General features: G+C 40.6%; 1 protein-coding gene across 1 annotated transcript in view; it reads right to left on the reverse strand.

Annotated features, from left to right (window-relative positions):
• Window positions 1-11,898, reverse strand: part of LOC307034827 (uncharacterized protein) — a gene marked incomplete at its 5' end in the record, with an annotated part of 63,111 nt that extends 51,213 nt beyond the window's left edge. Inside the window, one exon of the mRNA XM_079673753.1 lies at window positions 11,794-11,898. Coding sequence (XP_079529879.1) covers window positions 11,794-11,898 — 105 coding nt within the window. The remainder of the gene's footprint in view (window positions 1-11,793) is intronic.
• Window positions 11,899-19,880: the final 7,982 nt, after the last annotated feature.

The raw sequence follows: 19,880 nt of genomic DNA on the forward strand, positions 1-19,880 counted from the left end.
TGACTTCTAGTTAAATTCAGTGTGGCTAAAATGAAAAGCTTTGTTAAAATATGCAAGCACGCGAAAGTCAAATTCAGCTTTATTGTCAAAAATTCTACATGTGTTATACATCCAGAAATATCGAAATATTGTTTCCCACAGTGTGAGATGTATACATAAAACAAAAAGGGCCTAGATAAACGTGGTATACATTAAACAAAACGGGCCTAGATAACCGGGGCATACAGTTTAAAATGTTAATATATTTAAAGTGTTCAAAGTGCAGTTTCAGTGCAAGTCAGTTGAAACGATCTTAAGTTGGCGTGACGTTGAAGTCGTGCGACCCTGCTGCTGTACTAGCTTGTAGTTCGTTTATAGCATAACGTTAGCATTTCGCTTTTGGCGACTAGATTTATGATTCAAATATTATAAAAGTAGGGTTGACATGTGGAGATTATCCGGCTGAACAAAACGTGATCCCTCTCTTAAATGTGTGTCAACCACAGACCTTATTTCAAGCTATTTTCCAAAATCCTATGGAGAATTTGCATTGGTTTTTCACGAAGGAACCGGAAGAAGTTTACTTCCGGGTTTTACGACGCGTCACTGCAGTTCTCAATAGGTAGATAGTCTGTATTTACACCATAACGGTGCAGAGCTGATAGGAAGGGACACCTGGTGGTTAAAGCACGTTATTACATTGTATTATTTTATTATTAGATATTAATAGGAGGATGTGCAAAACAGACAAACTAATAAGGCTTAATCTAAACATTAAAGAGTACTTTAGGTTAAGGTCTTCCATTGAATAAGAAAAAAGCTTTGGGAGTATAGAAGAAGAATATGGAGGGATGAAACCCTCTTTAATGGTCACACATGCAGAGCACACAGCACACAGCACACACAGTGACATTTGTATCTACAGATAAATATTAAGCTGACAAAGCACTTAACGTCTAATATATTGCTTTCCTGCAATGCTATGTTGAAACACTTATTTGTTTATTATTTGTTTATTATTAAACTGATATCATACATATGTATTATACTCTTATAAGATGTATGTAGATAGAATAAGAAATGTGCAGAATGACAGTTTAATGGTGGAGGTATACACACATATTGATAGATGTCTTATAATGCACTGTTGAGGAACCTGCAACCCAAGTTTTTCATTCATTGCATAACTACACCGTAGTTGTGTATAATATGATATGTCAATAAACCTTAGCTTAGGAAATCTTGAAAGGGATGTGCAAACTAGTCATTATATACAGTCTTTAATTAACTATTAATAACGATTAATGAATATACTTTATAGGGATCCTATTCATATCTAATAATAAAATAATAAAATTCAATAACGTTCTTTAAACACCAGGTGTCCCTTTCTGTCAGCTGTGCACCTTTATGGTGTACATACAGCCTATCTACCAATTGGATCAAATATAAAAGTCAGCCGAATTAGTGTTGATACTGCAAGGACACGTATTGTGTGAAAAGAAATGTAAGATGTTCTTTAATTGCTTATATATTTATGATCCACGTCACGTTTTCAGTTTTGGCGGCAGTTCTCCTGTTTGTCTAGAAGTTTTCTCAGCAGGGCTCTATAAATAGATAACTACGGCAGATAATATTTAATGCGGCCGAACCGTGTATTGCAATGCCGTTATGTGATGACTTTCAAAGAGAAAAGCAAGCACACTCGGAATAAAGTATTATTTTATTTTTAAAAAACGTTTTCAGATTTCACATCACATAACACCAAATCCCAGCATGCATTGTTGCTAAACCATCCAATCATCGAGCTGAGGATCTTGCCTACGTCTGTTTCCGGTTTCGTTTATGACCGATGTATTTTGTTATACACACATTCCTTCACATTTACATTTTAATTTGCATTAAAGTATTTCGTGAGGCCTTCTAACATGTTTTTAAATATAACTACGGTTGTAGTTGAAGAGTTTGTAAATTAACATGAACCGAAGCTGTTGCCTGGCAACTCAATCGCACAACGTCACGTCCGTTAATTCCACATTCACACGCATGGATTAACATCGATTAATACATTAATGTAGCCTTTGTTTCTGCTAAAAGAGATGTCGACCAGCTGCGGCAACAAGACAATCGGCGTAATCGAGTGTGACTATTAAAAAATAAATCATTATGTCGGGGTAGCATTTGCTTGGCATATCCGGTTATTTCTCCACCAGAGACAGGACAATAACTGACAAGACGGACAAAGGGAACATCACAGAGGTAGAGCATCATCCATGGCATGCACGATATACATGATACGTGGTACTGTATGAAACCATCCTGCACATACTACAATACAACACATTATATACATCAAATACGTAGTACAGCACATTATAACTTTATTTGGGTTTTCAATTATTTGAAAGGGTGGAGCTCTCCATCACTTCAAGTCACTGCCACAAAAGGGCCCAATATTTTCATGTAGATATCCATTTCATTTATCATTTTATAGCATAATCTTTCATAGGAGGAGATTTTGGCAATTTCGTCCATCCATTCCTTAAAGGATATATCCCTTCTAGTTTTCCAATGTCGCAACACTATCCTACATCCAGTAATAAGTGCTATTCTGCACCATGAAATCTGGTGGGCATTCAGACCACTTTCCTTTGGTACCATACCTAGTATGCGAAAGCATTGGTCCCTGTGCCAGAGAGGAGGCCATTATTGTATTAATGAAGGTAATAATCTTCGACCATAAGATATCTATCATGGGGCATGAATACAACATGTGCAGAAGAGTGCCACATGTAGTATCACATCTCCAACACAAGTCAGAGCCTCTGAGTCCTAGCCTTGCCATTTTACTTGGAGTCCAATATGTTCTATTGATGACTTTATAATTAATCAGACGTGTCTGTATTTCCCTTGACACTTTAAACCATGACCCAATAATTTCTCCCCATGTTTCACCAGTTATCTCTTCCCCTATGTCCTTCTCCCAGCATCTCTTAAGGCCTGCAAATTTGGGTGGATGAGACTCCCTCATAAGCTTATAAAAGCATGGCGTTTTAGTTTTTAAGTGCCGGTCTCTTTCTAGCCTGACCGGTATCTCTGTTTTTGAAATAAGTGGTGATTGTTTAAGACGTGTCAGGATACAACTCCGGAGGTGCAAGTACTTCCAAAAGTCCCCACCTGGGAGTCTATGCTTTTTCCTTAATTGTTCGAAGGACATAAATTGATCTTCTTCAAATAGATCCCCAATATAAACAATTCCCAATTTCAACCAACCAGACCAGTAAATAGTTTTTTTGCCTATTTTCAGATTTGAATTATGCCATAGTGACGTTTTACGAGTAAAAGTGAGGTTTGAGCCTGTAATCTTGTGTGAGGTTCTCCATGTTTCCGGTGAAAAGGTGAGGACTGGGTTATCATAAGGGGTGACCCCATTTGTTTGCATAATAAAAGCATGCATAGGGTGAGGGTTTACAAGGTCTCTCTCGATATAAACCCACATTGGGGCTTGTCCAGCTGTTATATATATTTTTGATAGCTGTTTCAAACAGAACGCATAAGGATACCAATCTATATGGGGAAGGCCTAGGCCACCATCCTCTATGGCTGCATAAAGTTTTGTGCGATTTATATATGGTCTTTTGCCATCCCATAGAAAGTTGTATAGAACTTTATTATATTTCAATAATGCATTGTGTGGTAAGCTTAATGGTAGCATATAACTTACATAGTTAATTTTAGGGACTATTACCATCTTTAGAATATTGATTTTCCCCAAGAGTGATAACCCCAGCTTAGTCCAATTTTGTAAAATAGGTTCTATTTTTTGGATTAATGGAATTAGGTTTTGTCATTATGTCTTCCAGCTGTGGAGTGAGCTTGATACCCACATATGTTAGGCCAGATGGCCGCCATGCAAATTGCCATCCCTGTCTAACACTAGGAGGGCAGAGTCTCGATAGGGGCATTGCCTCAGACTTTGACCAGTTTATTTTGTAACCTGACACGTCTGAAAAAGAGTTGATCACGTTGAGGATGTGAGGCACCGTTGTTGCGGGGCTTCTGGTCAGTATCAAAATGTCATCCGCATACATGAGCAGCTTATGTTCCTCTCCACCAGCCTTTATGCCCACTATTTTGTTACCAGCGCAAAGATTAAGGGAGATAAAGGACAGCCCTGCCTTGTTCCTCTATGAAGCTCAAAAGGGGGGGATTTCCTGCCATTTGTTACCACAGATGCCTTTGGATTTTGATATAATAATTTGACCCATTTAATAAAAGATGGACCAAGGCCGACGTTCTCCAGCGTCTGGAAAGAGACGTCCACACTACCCTTTCAAATGCTTTCTCAGAATCAAGCGAGAGAGCTACAGTTATATCAGGTTCATTTCAAGCTTGCCAGATAAGATGAAGCAACCTGCGGAGATTGTCAGACGATGTTCTATTTTTAATAAAGCCCACTTGGTCTGGGTGGATAAGTTTTGGTAGAAAACCCTCCAGTCTAGAAGCCAAAATCTTGGATAGTATCTTAGCATCAACATGAATCAGTGATACGGGTCGGTAGCTACCACACTGCTGCGGGTCCCTACCTTTTTTATGAATCAAAGTGATTAAAGCAGTTTGCATACTGTCTGGGAGGGATCCCCTCTCTAACGCATCTCTAAAAACTCCAAGTAGCCTTGGTGCAAGTAAATCTGAGAAGGCTTTATAAAAATCAGCTGGGAGACCATCCTCCCCCGGGGATTTACCATTCTGTAAGTCTTTTATTGCCTTTTTAACCTCCTCTAATGTATTGTCCACTCCAATTTCACCCGTTCTTCGTCTTACAGGGTTGGGCATCTTATCTCAGATAGAAAATGTCTTACATTCTGACCCTCAGGATTGTCTGATTTATAGAGATCTTGATAAAATATGTTAAATATAGCATTAATGTCTGTCTCGTCTGTCTTCAGATCGCCCCTATCATTTTGTATTGCTGGTATTATTGATCGTGTATACTGCTGCTTTGCTCTCTGCGCCAGAAATCTCCCTGTTCTTTCCCCTTGTTCATCATATTTCTGTTTAGTTCTGAATAAAGTATATTCTACTTTCTTCTGTAATATGGAGTTACATTCTACTTTTAGTTTGTTTAGTTCCAAAAGGGTAGCTTGGTCAGGCTTGGAAGAATGTACATTTTCCAGATTTTTTATTTCCAGCTCCAATTCCTTAAGCCGTTGAACCGATTTCTTTTTCAGATATGAACAGTGTTGAATGAGTCGACCTCTAATGACTGCCTTAAATGTATCCCACTCCACGGCTGTGTTTGAAACTGAGCCTTCATTATTCAGCCAATAATCCATTATTTCGTTTTTTATAAATTCCAGGGACTGTCCATCTCGGAGTAGGGATGTATTAAATCTCCACCTAGTGGGTGGGGTTCTTGGCATTTATCAACTTGAGGGTCCCTAACTTTGTTAAAGTCCCCGCCTAATATTATATACGAGTTTCCGAATTGTCTTATAGCATTGCTGACGTCTATAAAGAAACCTGGCAAGTCCGCTGTTGGGGCATATATATTCATAAAAGTACATCTAGCACCATATAATTCAATATCGATAGCTATCCATCTCCCCTCTTCATCTGATTGTTGTTTAAGTATTTTAATTCTGAGATTCTTTCGTATCAAAATGGCAACTCCCTCTGGCTAGAGGATCCAGCACTATAAAAACCTGATACCCACCCCTCAAGTCTACGCTCAGGGCTTCTGGGCCCTCAGGTGTTTGACCCACCACTGGTAGGCTGCTTGGAGCCGGTTGGTGGGGTGTCTTAAAACAACAGCTGTCTGTGAACAGGTTTTCTAAATTAGTTGCAGACCTCCTATCTGCCAGTGCCACTTCAGAATCCTAATACTTGGCCTGTGTCAACAAAATAAACCCCAACATCTTCAGGTGAACTAAATAACATATTTCAATAGATCTGAATTTCTGACAAGCATCTGTGTTATTTTTAAATGAAATCCTTGAGATCCTATTTAAAATCTAAATATAATATGAACTGCTAATGTCTCTGGTAAAGAAACACACCAATGTAATGGATTAAAAACAACTAAAATCATGATACTGACAAAGTGAATGAATTCCTGGTGAGACTGCTTCTACCTGTCAGTGCTTAGATATTATCAAGCTGAAAAAATGAATATAGAAATCCAACATACTTTCATCAAATGTCTTTCTATTATGAATTTAAATTAAATGTATCCCCCTAATTTTACCTCAATAAAGTATATGGCTTTTACTTCTTTACCAGGCTAGTTACAAGATGTTGTCTAAATTAAATCTCATTACATTACTATGTTTTAGCTTAACTGTAATAGTTTCTTTCTACATTTCAAACCTCAGTTACTTTAATACTTGTTGAAATATTACAAAATTGTTTCATTATCACAGTTCACCTTCACTGGTATTCTCATTCTGGAATTACCTCTCTCAGTAGCCCCTTGGCCACTGATTCTGCATCTGTGTTACCTCTTATAACTCAATCAATATTAGAAACATGTCAACATTAATCAAACAGTATCTTATCCCCAGATATGGAGCAGGTCAAATCTAAAACTGTCAATCAATGGTCAGATTGAACTTCCGAGTTGGGGCGGCAGGTTTCTTTCAGTCCCTAAATGAAAAAATTCCACACTACCCCTTTGTACACATGTACACATGTGTAACAAAATCCTGTATGGGAAGAAAACCTTCAGGTAACCAGTGGTTATAAGAAAATACCAAACATCATTCACAAATGTACATCCATTATTTTTCACAGTAAACACTCCAGTGAAAATAAGTGTTTATTTCCAGCTGTCAGTCCTAAAAGAAACATAATCTTTAGATGTTAGTTTGAACTTCACATTCTGTCAACCGCCACTGCCTGTGGGATTAAGAAACGGGTCACATGTGCGTTTTTCCAAATGTGTGGAATTGTAGGAAACCTGTGTTTCCCATGGAGCTCCAAAATAATGTGTTAGTCTAAAAACATGCTCGGTTAGTTATTGTTTTAGAATCATGCAGTTACACTGATCACATGCAGAAATACATTCACACTCACTCTGTCAGGTAGTAAAGTCAAGTTTGGTCAGCCCCAGAGTCAGTCATTGATAGTGCTTTTCTCAAGTCACACTGTCAGTCAGGGTCAAAGGTCATTTGGTCTCAGTTTCATTGGCCATGTGTCGTGCTCTGCAGAGACTTTGATATTTCAGCATAGGCCAGTATCCTCTGTCTACAAAAATCCGTCATATATGGAGCGCCATCATTTATCAATTCACGATTACCACTTTAAGTCAGATATCTCTAACTTGTCATCGGGACGGCTGCTTCCCACATTTCCTGCAACTTGGTACAAAACTCACTTCATAATAGTACTACTACTACTGCAATTTATTTACACCTAAGTGGTATTAAAATGTCTAATAAATCTATTTCAGAAACTTGTGTACATAACTATTATCTTAAGTCAAAACATTAGTAGGATCTGTGTAGCTCTGCATTTCATAGCTCATTATACTCATTTATCTTCAATTCTGGTCTACTTAAAAACAATGTTAAACTATTTAGCATTGTGTGGAACCTTGGTTGTCCGAACATGCAACCATCACCCTTTACTCTATCAATGATTAAAAACAGTTTCCATCCTAAAGCCCTCCTATGGTAATAACTATGCCACAATGGTGAAATCAATATTGTAACAAATGAGATCACAAATGTATTCACACATGAATAAAAATCTCTTGAAGAATAATTTATTAATATGATGGAAAGATTGAAGAATATGGTTCTACACTGTGCTACTCCAAAACACTCCCTGCTTAAAGTGTAGTGCATATTTCCCTCATGTCTCCCCCTTTAACCCTCAGTGTGTTTTTAGGATGACTTTCTCATTGTACTTTAATAGTTTCCCCTTTACTGCTATTTTGAATTTACCAATAGATTAATTCATGGTTAATACCTCTTTTTATCTTTACTTATTTATCAAGTCAATTCAAGTTATTTAAATGTGGTCTCTTCTATGTGCGTTTTGTGAATAAGTGTGTTTATGTGTAAACTCACTCATTCCCGTTTTCCTTTTCTCCTCCTCTGGTTGTCTCAAGCCGTGACCCCGACCTCCTCACTTCCAATCGATCATGCCAACTCCTCTGATTCTGTCTTCTCTTCAGTCCATCAGCTCTTGAATCCATCCGCTGTAACTGTTTTAGGCAGCCTTTGGCCCAGTCACATCTGCAGCCCACATCAAGCCACTGTTCTTTGCACTGCTTTGCATTTCATCTCCTCTTTTACAGAGGAGGAGATGATGCTGCTGCTGCTTTATGGAGGGCGGATTCTGCTCTCATGTCCCCCACTCTGCTCCTGTGCCAAATCTCGTGGCTCAGCTTCATGCCCTGTCTGAGTGACTGATGAGAGTATTTCTGTATGTCAGCAAGCGGTTTGGTTCTGGATGCCTCAGGTAGAGACGGTTCAACTATCTGTTTGATGGAGAAGGAGGAGTCTCCTGTTGGGTTAGGTCTTTTGTCTGCTTGGAGGGACGGGGTCGTAGCCTTACTAACTCAGAGGGGGAGTCCAGGTCTCGGGACGCATCATCTATAAGAAATCTAGCACACTGAGGTTAAATAAATCCAACCCTTTCCACTCTGTCTTTTTCTAATCATACTATCTGTCTTAGTTGCTAAATGCCATCTAAACAACACCATTAATGTCTACTAATGATATTACAAAAACTCCCTCTAAAAATTGTTTCATCCATTGTTACATATCTACCCAACCTGACTCTTTCAGGAAACCATTTTCTTCTATAAATTGAAATACCTGTTTCACGCATCACATATTTCACACACTACGAAAGAACATCTCTATACTTTCTCCAATATTTCAAATCCCACTGTTACTTAGAACAATAGTAACCCTGCAGAGCACACTAATCAGATTACAGTAATGAAATTTGACTCAAGTGTAGGCCTATGTCTACTTTCCATTTTACTTATTACTTTTAGTGAACATTTATTTATATTGTCTAAATCCCTTGTCTATGATGTGCAAAAAGTTAGAGTATAAAAATGTGTTTTTCTCAATGTATTTACACTTCTCGGATTCTTGAGTTTACTCATCTCCTGGTGCTGTCCTTCCTAAAAATGTTAGCAAACACAAAACTCCCACTACAACATTTATAGATAAATTGATCTAGCAAAATGAATTATTTTCTAATTCAAAATGTGACAAAAGAACAATGATTTGTCTTTCACAAGATGGTGGTCTAACAGAATGACTCTTGACCTCATGGGGTCAAATAGATTTAGCCATGAGGCGGCTGACTTTAAAATGAACTGGGACAAACAAACCACATGCATGTGGGTACATTATAGTTAAGACAAATACCATGAAATTTACAATGCAATGCAACGGTATCAATCAGTTCTCAAAGACTATGTTTAAATAGCAGCAAATCATTGTTTCTTATTTATTTCAATATATCTACCACTTCAAATCACACCTTGATCTGTTCATTTTCTATGTATTTCACTCCAACTTCAGATCACTAGAGAAAAAGCAAGCAGACACACTCCGGGCCGCTGCTGCTCTCGAGAGGAAAAAGGGGGGGAACTCTCACAGACAAATACTGACACCCCCCTCTCTCTCCCCCGCTGTAGCTCTCAGCCTTTTTAGGAGAAGGGGGGCTTCTTTCAACAATTAACACTTCTGACTCCGTATCTATTTATCTGACTAAGGCTGTTTCATGTTCAATAATATATTCTATTTATTCACATGGAACATAAATATATCCTCCTCACTGTCTGTGCAGCTTTTAAGATGCGATATTTCTTTCAACAGAATGGGAGTTTAAACCCCAACAGACTTATAACGCACCTCCCGCCCCATGAGCGTCGGATCTGTTATTTAATTTAGTCTTAGATGCAGACTCAATACTAGCACCTTCAGCTAGCTGCTGTGCGGGACTCTACATGTATACCCGCAACCAACACTACACTGGCTTATAACGCACCTCTTGGTTCCTATGAACCTCAGATTTGTTATTCACTTCAGCCATGGATAGAGACTCGATACTCTACTTGGCTTCCCCAGCAAGTATAGCCTGTGAAGACTCCCATACCTCCACTAGGCCAGGGACTCTATCAGTACAGCGGTTAAGCCCTCAAATCAAGGGAAATTGTGCACTTTTTGAAAGAAACATGAAACTTCTACCATAGTTAGTTTATATCATGAGGTTTATTTTTAGATGTAGAGGGAAGTCAGATTTGACCTCTGAGGCCCGGGAGAGGTCAAATCGGGGATGGCCACCAATAATATTCAAAACTGACTCACTTTGGAACCGAACACTGTAGAAAAACACTTAAGGTGTCATTTCCCACAAATGTTAGGGTGCCCATTCTGTTGGTGATACATTTGAGACCAATATAATTCAAGAAAATGCATTTATGTTAAAGTCAAGGTAAAAATATATCAAAATATTTATTTTTTATGTACCCAAGAACATTCTTCAATTGATTTCTTTGTAGTCTCAGTATTATTTAGTTATAAGTTATTATTTCATGGGGTGTGTGGATATTTGTATGCATTCTCAGCACAGATTTATCAGCAGTTGACCCCCCTAGACCATTTCCACAGACTACCTGCAATACCACCGCGGACCACTGGTTGAAAACCCCCTGCTCTAAAGCTTCATTAGCCTACTTATTCGAGGGGTTGTTGCTAGACAACATGGTGAGAAGTATTCAGAAATGCCACTTCTGACACTTCGGACATTTCTAACAGGTAAAAAGATTGACTATGAACAAACAATATTATTAAAAACAATATTAATATTAATATATGCCTTTGAATGCGAATGTATTGAATTTGACTGTAGCCAGGAAGGAGTTTTCCTTGCTAGCTAGCAAGGAAAACTCCTAGCTAGCTAGCTAGCTAGCTAGCGTGATCAAAATAATTATCCTAGCTTAAGTAGAAGACAGTCTGGAACATTTCTGTTTGAGCTGAGTAGTTTAATGATTGAACAGAGTATTTTCTAGAGATGTCAACTCGGTTATTATGTCAAATTTGGGTAACATTTTACCTGTCATAACAGTAACAAAACACAGTCACGGACATGTCACGAACATGTCATAAACATTATGTCAATGTCATATATATATGACACATATATGTCATATCATTGTCATTAAGTGTCATTTGGTTTAACCTAACCCTACAAAAACCGAATGACACAATGACAACAGTGTTTAATACAATGTTAAATTGTTATCTTTTCAGATTCCCACGTCTTGCTGGAATTTTAACCCTCACCATGTCAAAGCGTCACAGCTTGATGGTCCCTACCCAGCCCTCGTTATCCAAGCAATCCAAGCCACCCCCCAGCACTAACTGGGACATTTGTGTCCTCTGTCAAGTCAAAACAGATGAACCTTTACAGTGTCCTCTCAGAAACAAATATAAACAGTCTGTTGGTAGTGGCTATGTATCCCTCACAGAAGACCTTCTCCGGTTCCATACCCTTCAGCATATGCCAATGGACCTCAACCTGGAGCGATTAGATGATGGAGATGGCATAGAATCCACTTTGAAGAGACACAAGGCAGAGTGGCACAAGAGATGTCGGCTAAAATTCAACAAAAAAGCATATGATGAGCTAAGTCGGGGGAAATTAACTTCAGCACAACAACAAAGTACCTCATCTGTACACACGCGATCTGCCCACAGCCATTCACAGTCCACAGAACCTACTTGCTTCTTTTGCAATGAGCCTGCTGCAGGTTCCTCAGGTTTGCATAATGCATCAACCTACAACATTGACAGAAATGTGAGGAAGTGTGCCCTTGAGCTTGAGGACACTGCTCTGTTGGCCAAGCTCGCAGAAGGTGACATGATTGCCATTGAGGCCAAGTACCATCATCGCTGTCTGTCTTCATTGTACAACAAAGCCAGGCAGGCTGCATCTAAACACAATGATGGAGATGATACTTGCCTACATGGCATAGCCTTTGCACTTTAGTGGCATATCTGGAAGACAAGAACAGTGATGAGAACACTTCCCCTGTCTTGAAATTGACTGACATCGCTCAGTTGTACAAGACCAGGCTGGAACAACTTGGTCTGACTGTAGATAAACGGATTCACACCACCAGACTGAAAGAACGACTGCTTTCTGAGCTTCCACATCTGAGGGCACATTCACAAGGAAGAGACGCACTTCTGAGTTTTGAGAATGACATTGGACCAGCTCTCATGATAGCCTGTCAAACTGACAGTGATGCCATGCACTTAATGCGAGCAGCACAAGTAGTGCACAAAGAAATCTTTGGTTCGTCTTTCTCTTTTGACGGATCATTCCAAGAAAACTGCCAGCAGAGGGCTGTGCCACCATCTCTCTTGGCTCTCGTCAACATGGTACTTGATGGTACAAACATTAAGCATCAGACCACCACAAAACCTGCCCTAACAATCTCCCAATTGATGGTCTTTAACAGTAAGAAGCAGGCACGGAACATGGATTCACCAAGCTCAGCACGTACAAGGCACACCCGAGAAACTCCACTCCCTCTATATCTGTCCCTCAAGATTCATGCAGTTACACGAAGTAGGGGGTTAGTTGACACACTGTTCAACCTGGGATTGTGTGTTTCCTATGACAGGCTGCTGCAAGTCACATCAAACATTGCCAATGGTGTCTGCCAGCAATTTAGGATGGAAGATGTTGTGTGCCCACCAAAGTTGCGTAATGGACTGTTCACAACAGGAGCTGTGGACAATATAGACCATAACCCAAGTTCTGCAACAGCCAAAGATTCCTTCCACGGCACTGGAATCTCACTAATGCAGCATCCATCACACACACAAAGCGGAACTGATCGTGGTGTACTAGTGATTAGTCAAGATGGCTCTTCCACCAAGTCAGTGAAACCTCTGCCAACATCATACACAGTCGTGCCACCAGCTTCCCTCCACAAAAAGGAATTTAGTGTGCCACCTGTACAAGGTCCTGTGAGACCCTCCACCCTCCTAGTTTCTACAGCCGCCACAGAGGATGAATATGCATGGCTCAGAAAAGTCAAGACAGCTGTTGAAACGTCAGCCATTGATGGCATGATATCGTGGTCTGCCTACCATGCCTGTGTTCACCATGCCGTCATCCCTCCTGCAGCAATCAATGCATTATTACCTCTCTTTCTTGACAATGCACATTCAGTAGCAATGATTCGGCACTCTATGGAAATCGTAAAAAGAACAATTCAACATGTGAACCCTGGTCAGATTCCTGTCATTGCTGCTGACCAACCACTGTATACTCTCGCTAAACAAGTACAGTGGACCTGGCCAGACACTTATGGAGAAGATCACTTTGTGATCATGTTTGGTGGTCTACACATCGAAATGGCTATGTTGAAGTTGCTGGGAGACTGGCTAGAAGACAGTGGCTGGACCAATGCTCTGGTCCAGGCTGATATTGCAAGTTCTGGAACAGCAAATTCCTTCATACATGCCAAACATGTCACCAAGACCCGCCATGCACACCAGGTCACAGCTGCAAGCCTCTATACACTACTGCAACGAGCATACAATGAAAATTGCATATCTGATGATACAGATGCCATGCCACCTGACAGTCTATCTTTTGAGGAGTGGTGCATACAACAAGCAAAGGCTAGTGTTCACTTTGACTACTGGCATAAGACCCTGTCATTGCAGCTTCTCGTTTTGCGGTACATGAGGTCCATTCGTGAAGGCAACTTCCAGCTGTACGTGGAATCCCTAACACAGATCATGCCCTGGATGTTCGCCCTGGATCACACACACTACAGCAGATGGCTTCCCGTACACATCCGTGATATGATGACTCTTGCGGACAGACACCCAGATGTCCTGGCAGAATTCAAGTCTGGACATTTCGTGGTGCACAAAACCAGCAACCAGTTCTCTGCCATGGCACTTGACCAGTGCCATGAACAGAATAATGCCATGGTCAAAGGTTCTGGTGGGGCTATCGGACTGACTGGCAATCCAGAAGCACTCAGACGCTGGATGGTAGCAGGACCAGAAATCGCCAGGATCACTAAAGAGTTTGAAGAACAGGCAACACACCAACAGCATGGACCCAGTGACTCTAGACACCATGACCAGCAACCTGGAGTGCAAGCCACATTCCTGAAGGAGGTTAAGGCACTTGTCACGGTGCTGGAAGAGATGGGGAATCTATTTCTAGAACACAGCCAAGATCTTTTAGTCATTGACACAAGAGACATCGTTGATACCCAAGTTGCTGATACTGTAAGAAGGATTTATACCATTGGTGAGGAGCAGTACACCGAGTTTGTGACCCAAAGGCTGGAAAGGTGTACAACACCTATCACACACCCTCTTCCAAAAAAAAAGTTGCCACTATTCAGCAGACCACCTGTGAAGGTCAAATCAAAAGAGAAAGCACAACTCGCTGCACTGAAGAGTGACTGTGGTCTTTTTTCAAGGCTGTACATCTCATGTCAAACACGAGATGGAGACATCAACCACTTCTTTTCCCACGAAAACCAGGCAGCACCTCCAGCTCTGTCAAGTGGAGGAAAACTTCGGTTCGGGGTTAAAGCAGATCTGCTTCGCTGCCTGGAGTCAAATCTGCTTGAAATCAAGAGTGTTCCTAAGACTGATGCAGTAATTATAGATGGTGCAGCTGTGGTTCAAATGCTGAATCCAAAGTTATCAAGAACATTTCAAGAGTATGGAGAAACAGTGTTCATACCATACATCTCTGCTCAACTAGAGGTAAGCATCCGTGTTGACCTTGTCTGGGATGTATACCTATCTGCCAGCCTGGAAGCTTCAACAAGACAGAAGAGGGGAAATGGCAAGAGGAAAAGGGTGGCTCCCCTTACTGTGATGCCCAAGAACTGGAAAGACTTCCTTCGATGTGATGAAAACAAAACAGAGTTATTTTCCTTCCTGGCCCGAGAAGCCGTAAGTCTGCCAGTAGCACAGGGCAAGGAACTGTATGCAACAGATGGAACTGGAGTCCTCTGCTCTCCTGCCGATTCATGTGTGACCTGCCTTGCCCCATGTTCACAAGAAGAGGCAGACACCCGGCTACTTCTGCATGTGGCAGACGCTGTGCATAAAGGTTGTAAGAAGGTGACCATACGTACCGTTGATACAGATGTGGTGGTGTTGGCAGTGGCTTGTTTTAGCAAAATAGCTCCCGATGAACTGTGGGTTTCCTTTGGTGTTGGGTCGAGTTTCCGGTTTATCGCTATTCATGAAATGGTTGCCACAATGACTCCTATCCAATGCCTGACTCTCCCTGTCTTTCACGCTTTCACTGGATGTGACACCGTGTCTGCATTTGCTGGCCGTGGAAAGAAGATTGCCTGGGAGAGATGGAAGTCTTTCCCAGAGGTCAGTGATGCTTTCCAGGAACTCCTGTGCATGCCAAGTGAGGTCAGTGAAGATTCCATGTTACTGCTGGAAAGATTCGTGGTGCTCATGTATGACCGAACGAGTGAGTGCATGGAAGTGAATGATGCCAGGAAACAGCTTTTCTCCCAGAAGTCCAGGAGTTTAGAAAACATCCCTCCAACCCAGGCTGCCCTCAAACAGCACATCAAGCGTACTTGCTTTCAGGCTAACGTTTGGAACCAGTCACTGGTCCTGGACCCAGAGATGCCAGAGCCATCTGATTGGGGCTGGACAAAAGAAACCACTGGGTGGCAGCCACTCTGGACAACTCTCCCTGAAGCAGCAAAGTCTTGCCATGAGCTGATCCGCTGTAACTGTCAGAAAGGGTGCACTGGACGGTGCTCATGTGTCAAAGCTGCACTTAAGTGTACAGATCTCTGCTTTTGTTCTGGGGACTGTTAAGATTTTTGATCACTACCAATATGTGATCCTGACATGAAAGGACTGTGGTGTTGTTAACCACTTCTCCGTCCCTTGATGATGATTAAAAAGTTAAATAATAAATCAGTTAAAAAATTACTTATTATTTCAATGACTGTTGTTATTGGCATTGTTATTATTGTTATTGACATCATTATTAACCTTATCATTACTGTTATTATTTTGAAAATAAACTACCTTTTTGCATCGTTCACCACCCTATGTTTGCATTATTTGACCTCCACATTGATCTAAATGCATTTTCTTGAATTCTATTGGTCTCAAAGGTATCACCAACAGAATGGGCACCCTACAATGTGTGGGAAATGACACCTTAAGTGTTTTTCTACAGTGTTTGGTTCCAAAGTGAGGCATTTTTGAGTATTATTGGCGGCCATCTTGAATTTGACCTCTCCCGGGCCTCAGAGGTCAAATCTGACTTCCCTCCACATCTGAAAATAAACCTCATGGTATAAACTAACTATGGTAGAAGTTTCATGTTTCTTTCAAAAAGTGCACAATTTCATGGTTATCCGCTCTACTATATACCCTTCCAACCGTTAGAGACTCAATACCCTACGCTGAAATACTTGCTGATTCACTTTTCTATGTATATAACTTTCCTACCAACTCTAAAATTTAGTTTAGCCAATTACAGACCTTCGATAGAAACAGGCTCGTCTGCTCACCTTTCAATTGTAGGATCCTCGTTTTAGTTGTCAGAGATTATTCTAGGCCTCTTCTCCGGACCATTCGTCCGCTGGCTGTTGATTTTCCTCTAAAAAACCCTACTCATGACGTCACCACGTCGGCACGTCGCCACGTCATGACGTCATCACAGCGGGGAAACACCATTTGTTGGGGCAGAATCTCTGCTCCGCGCCGTTCCTCTATGAGTTTGTTTTAAAAAAAGGAAAAGTCAAAGCACCAGGATAAGGGTTAAACAATAATCTGCTTTAATGGTAGAACATACAAATACTTCACCTAATCACGAAGCACTCTGCAGAGTACTCCGGGCTCAGGTTCTACCACCGTGTGAGACACGTCTCAGGAACGGCAAGTCAAAAACAAGAGCGCCGATCTTCAAAATGATCACAACATTTATACACAGAGTTCACTTCTGAGCGAGCTAGACAGTGAGTTGGTAGTGTTCCATTGGTCGGTTTCCCTTCTGGGCGGGATCCCAGGTAGTAAGTCAGTTTGTTGATTCCATCTGTTGCTTCTGTGCGCGCGCGTGTGTGTGTGTGTGTGTGTGTGTGTGTGTGTGTGTGTGTGTGTGTGTGTGTGTGTGTGTGTGTGTGTGTGTGTGTGTGTGTGTGTGTGTGTGTGTGTTCTGTCCCTCTGCCCTTAGGCAGATCCCCTAATCGATGATTTGGAGTCATGACAGAGGACTCTTTGACAGGACAAATACTCATTCCCCTAAACATCTTCAACACACACAAACATCCTATCATGTATCTTTAACAGAAGTTAATTGTTCTTATCGCTTAATGGCTTCCCTGAACTTCCCTTCACCCCAAAGTCAGCTTACTAGGAATGAATACATTTTATTGATAAGCTCAAAAGGACGTTTATCTTGTTTACTGCTGTGTGACCCAAGTCTCAAGGCCTGCAGGATGTGTAGGAGATAAATCATTAATTCTACAAGACTTTAACTGTCTTATATCTGAAAATGCATACGGGAATTCCCCTGTTGATTGCAAGGACTATTGATCATTAACAGAGAGACCCTAGGGGCCTCTTCTTGGTATCTACTAGGCAGAAGTCACTCAATGCAGAAATCACAAGTTTAACACACATTCTATATAAGGTGACATTAAAATGAATATACCAGATTAAACTTTCCTGCCATAACACGTTACTTTAATCCTTCAAATAATTCAAATAATACTTCAATAGTCTATGATTTTAACTTGGAGGCTACTATTAGCATCGTTAGCACCGATGTAGCTACCACTCGCTTACACGCTAACCCAAGCCGTAACATTAATTACGTAGGTGATTAAAATCATTAACACATAAATAAGTACTCGAATTTCACTTACCGCAAAACCGCATTCATGCACCGTCTGTTTCAACCGCAGAGCGAGTCACAATAGTCCGATATATAAGCATGAAGAACAAACAAACAAGGCCGGCGGCAAGTTGTGTTCCCTGGATGAGCTGAACAGGCAGAGTGCCTTCCTGTAGCTTCACGGAGCAGCTAGCAGAGAGAAAAGAAGCTAGCAGCAGCAGTCACTTCACAGAGCCTTCACTCAATGTGACCACGCTCTAATTTATGCAAAAACTTTAAGACCTAATATAAATAAAAGGGTCGTGTTAGAAAACAATTCACTCACAGATCCATAATCATGAAGGTGGAATCTTACTATATTCATAATAATATTTATTGCATCCATGGGTAGAAACATGTTTTTTTATGCTGTAAAGTTGGGCATTTTAACATGGGGGTCTATGGAAATTGCTCCTTTATGCAGTCAGTCCCTATCGGACAATATATGAACTGCAGTGTGTGCCACTTCCGTATTGGCGTCCCGGCTCTTCCACAGAGTTTGCCGCTTGGTTTAAACGCTGTTTTATGCTGAAAAAAACAGAAATGATAATGTAGTGCGTAAGGCAATATCTCATTTTGAGTGAGGGGCACCAGCCCTTCATACAGGTCACTCTCTGTGAGAATAGTTCATATTTTCCCTCCAGTTTGGAGAAATATTATTTTATCATATGTTAGTTCAGCAGTGTCAACCAATCCTCTTAATCCTAGAATTATTGAGACGCATTAGCGACACCAGGGGTATTGTTTTTCGCAGCAACGATGATGCATAATAACATGACAAAAGACATTATTGAAACAAGTAAACTATTTGTTGTGCTAATGGCAGATTTTTTAGTGAATATAGATGTTTACCATCAGAAAACCATGCATCATACGATATTTTTGTAAGCCTTATGGGTACACGGAGAAGTTATATTTATTTAATGCAACGTTATGGGTTTTACATGTCCTGTTCATAATAGGGTAATCATTGCAATATTGATTGAGCATGTTATGCTCAAAGGAGGGAGTGTCATGATAATACAGATATGTTGATTCGGTGACGTTGTAGTTAATAAATAATAACATGTAGTTAACAATAGGTCTCATAACAACAAGAGGTATGCCAAAGCTTGGCCCTTCTACAAGGAGTTTTAGATATTAGACAAATAGAAGTGGATGAATATGTCAGAACTCTGAGTAATATTCTGCAAGTTTTGTCTACACAGGCTAGGAAAACTACAGAGATACCAAACGAGACACCAGAAGAGACTCTTGTTCGGCCAGGTGATTGGGTGAGGGTGAAAGTTCACAAAAGACAGTGGGCTCTTCCCCGGTGAACGGAAGTGTGAGAAGTTGTAACAAACTTCACACGCGCTCCGGTTTAAAGGTAAAGAAAAAGGAGCAAATTGACACCACCTCACACATTGTCACCCTTCACTGGCAACTTCCAGAAAATGATTGGAAGTTAGGACTGATTTGGCAGAGCTGGAACAAAACAATAAATAGAAATAAGATAAAGATAGAAACAGCTCAAAAGACGAATTGTCTAGATTTTTATAGATTGTACATTCATGTAAAAACCTTTTTTTGTTTTACATCTGAAAAAGAATCCAATTTTTTGTATATGTTATTTTAGTATTCATTATTTAAATTCTGTAACTGACACAACCAGGGATAAAATAGAGATGATGACAAGAACAAAGCCAAACCAATTGTGGGGTCCCCTAGGGATAAGAGGCAGAATAGCATTGTCGATTGTGCTCATTACACTTGGCACCTTGTTGGTTGGATGGGGAGTACAATATCAAGTAAAATATGGAACCATTAGTTCACTCATAGAGAATGCCCACATCACTAACAGAACTCCAGCTGTGTTTCAGAGACTTTCAGGTATCCCCAGAGCCAAAAGATCAGCTGAGCAACAAGAGGAGGAGTTCGAAATACTCGTTCCCAAAGGTGAGGCGGTTATAATCAAG

Source organism: Notothenia rossii, assembly GCF_949606895.1.
Source record: "Notothenia rossii genome assembly, chromosome: 4".
Taxonomy (NCBI): domain Eukaryota; kingdom Metazoa; phylum Chordata; class Actinopteri; order Perciformes; family Nototheniidae; genus Notothenia; species Notothenia rossii.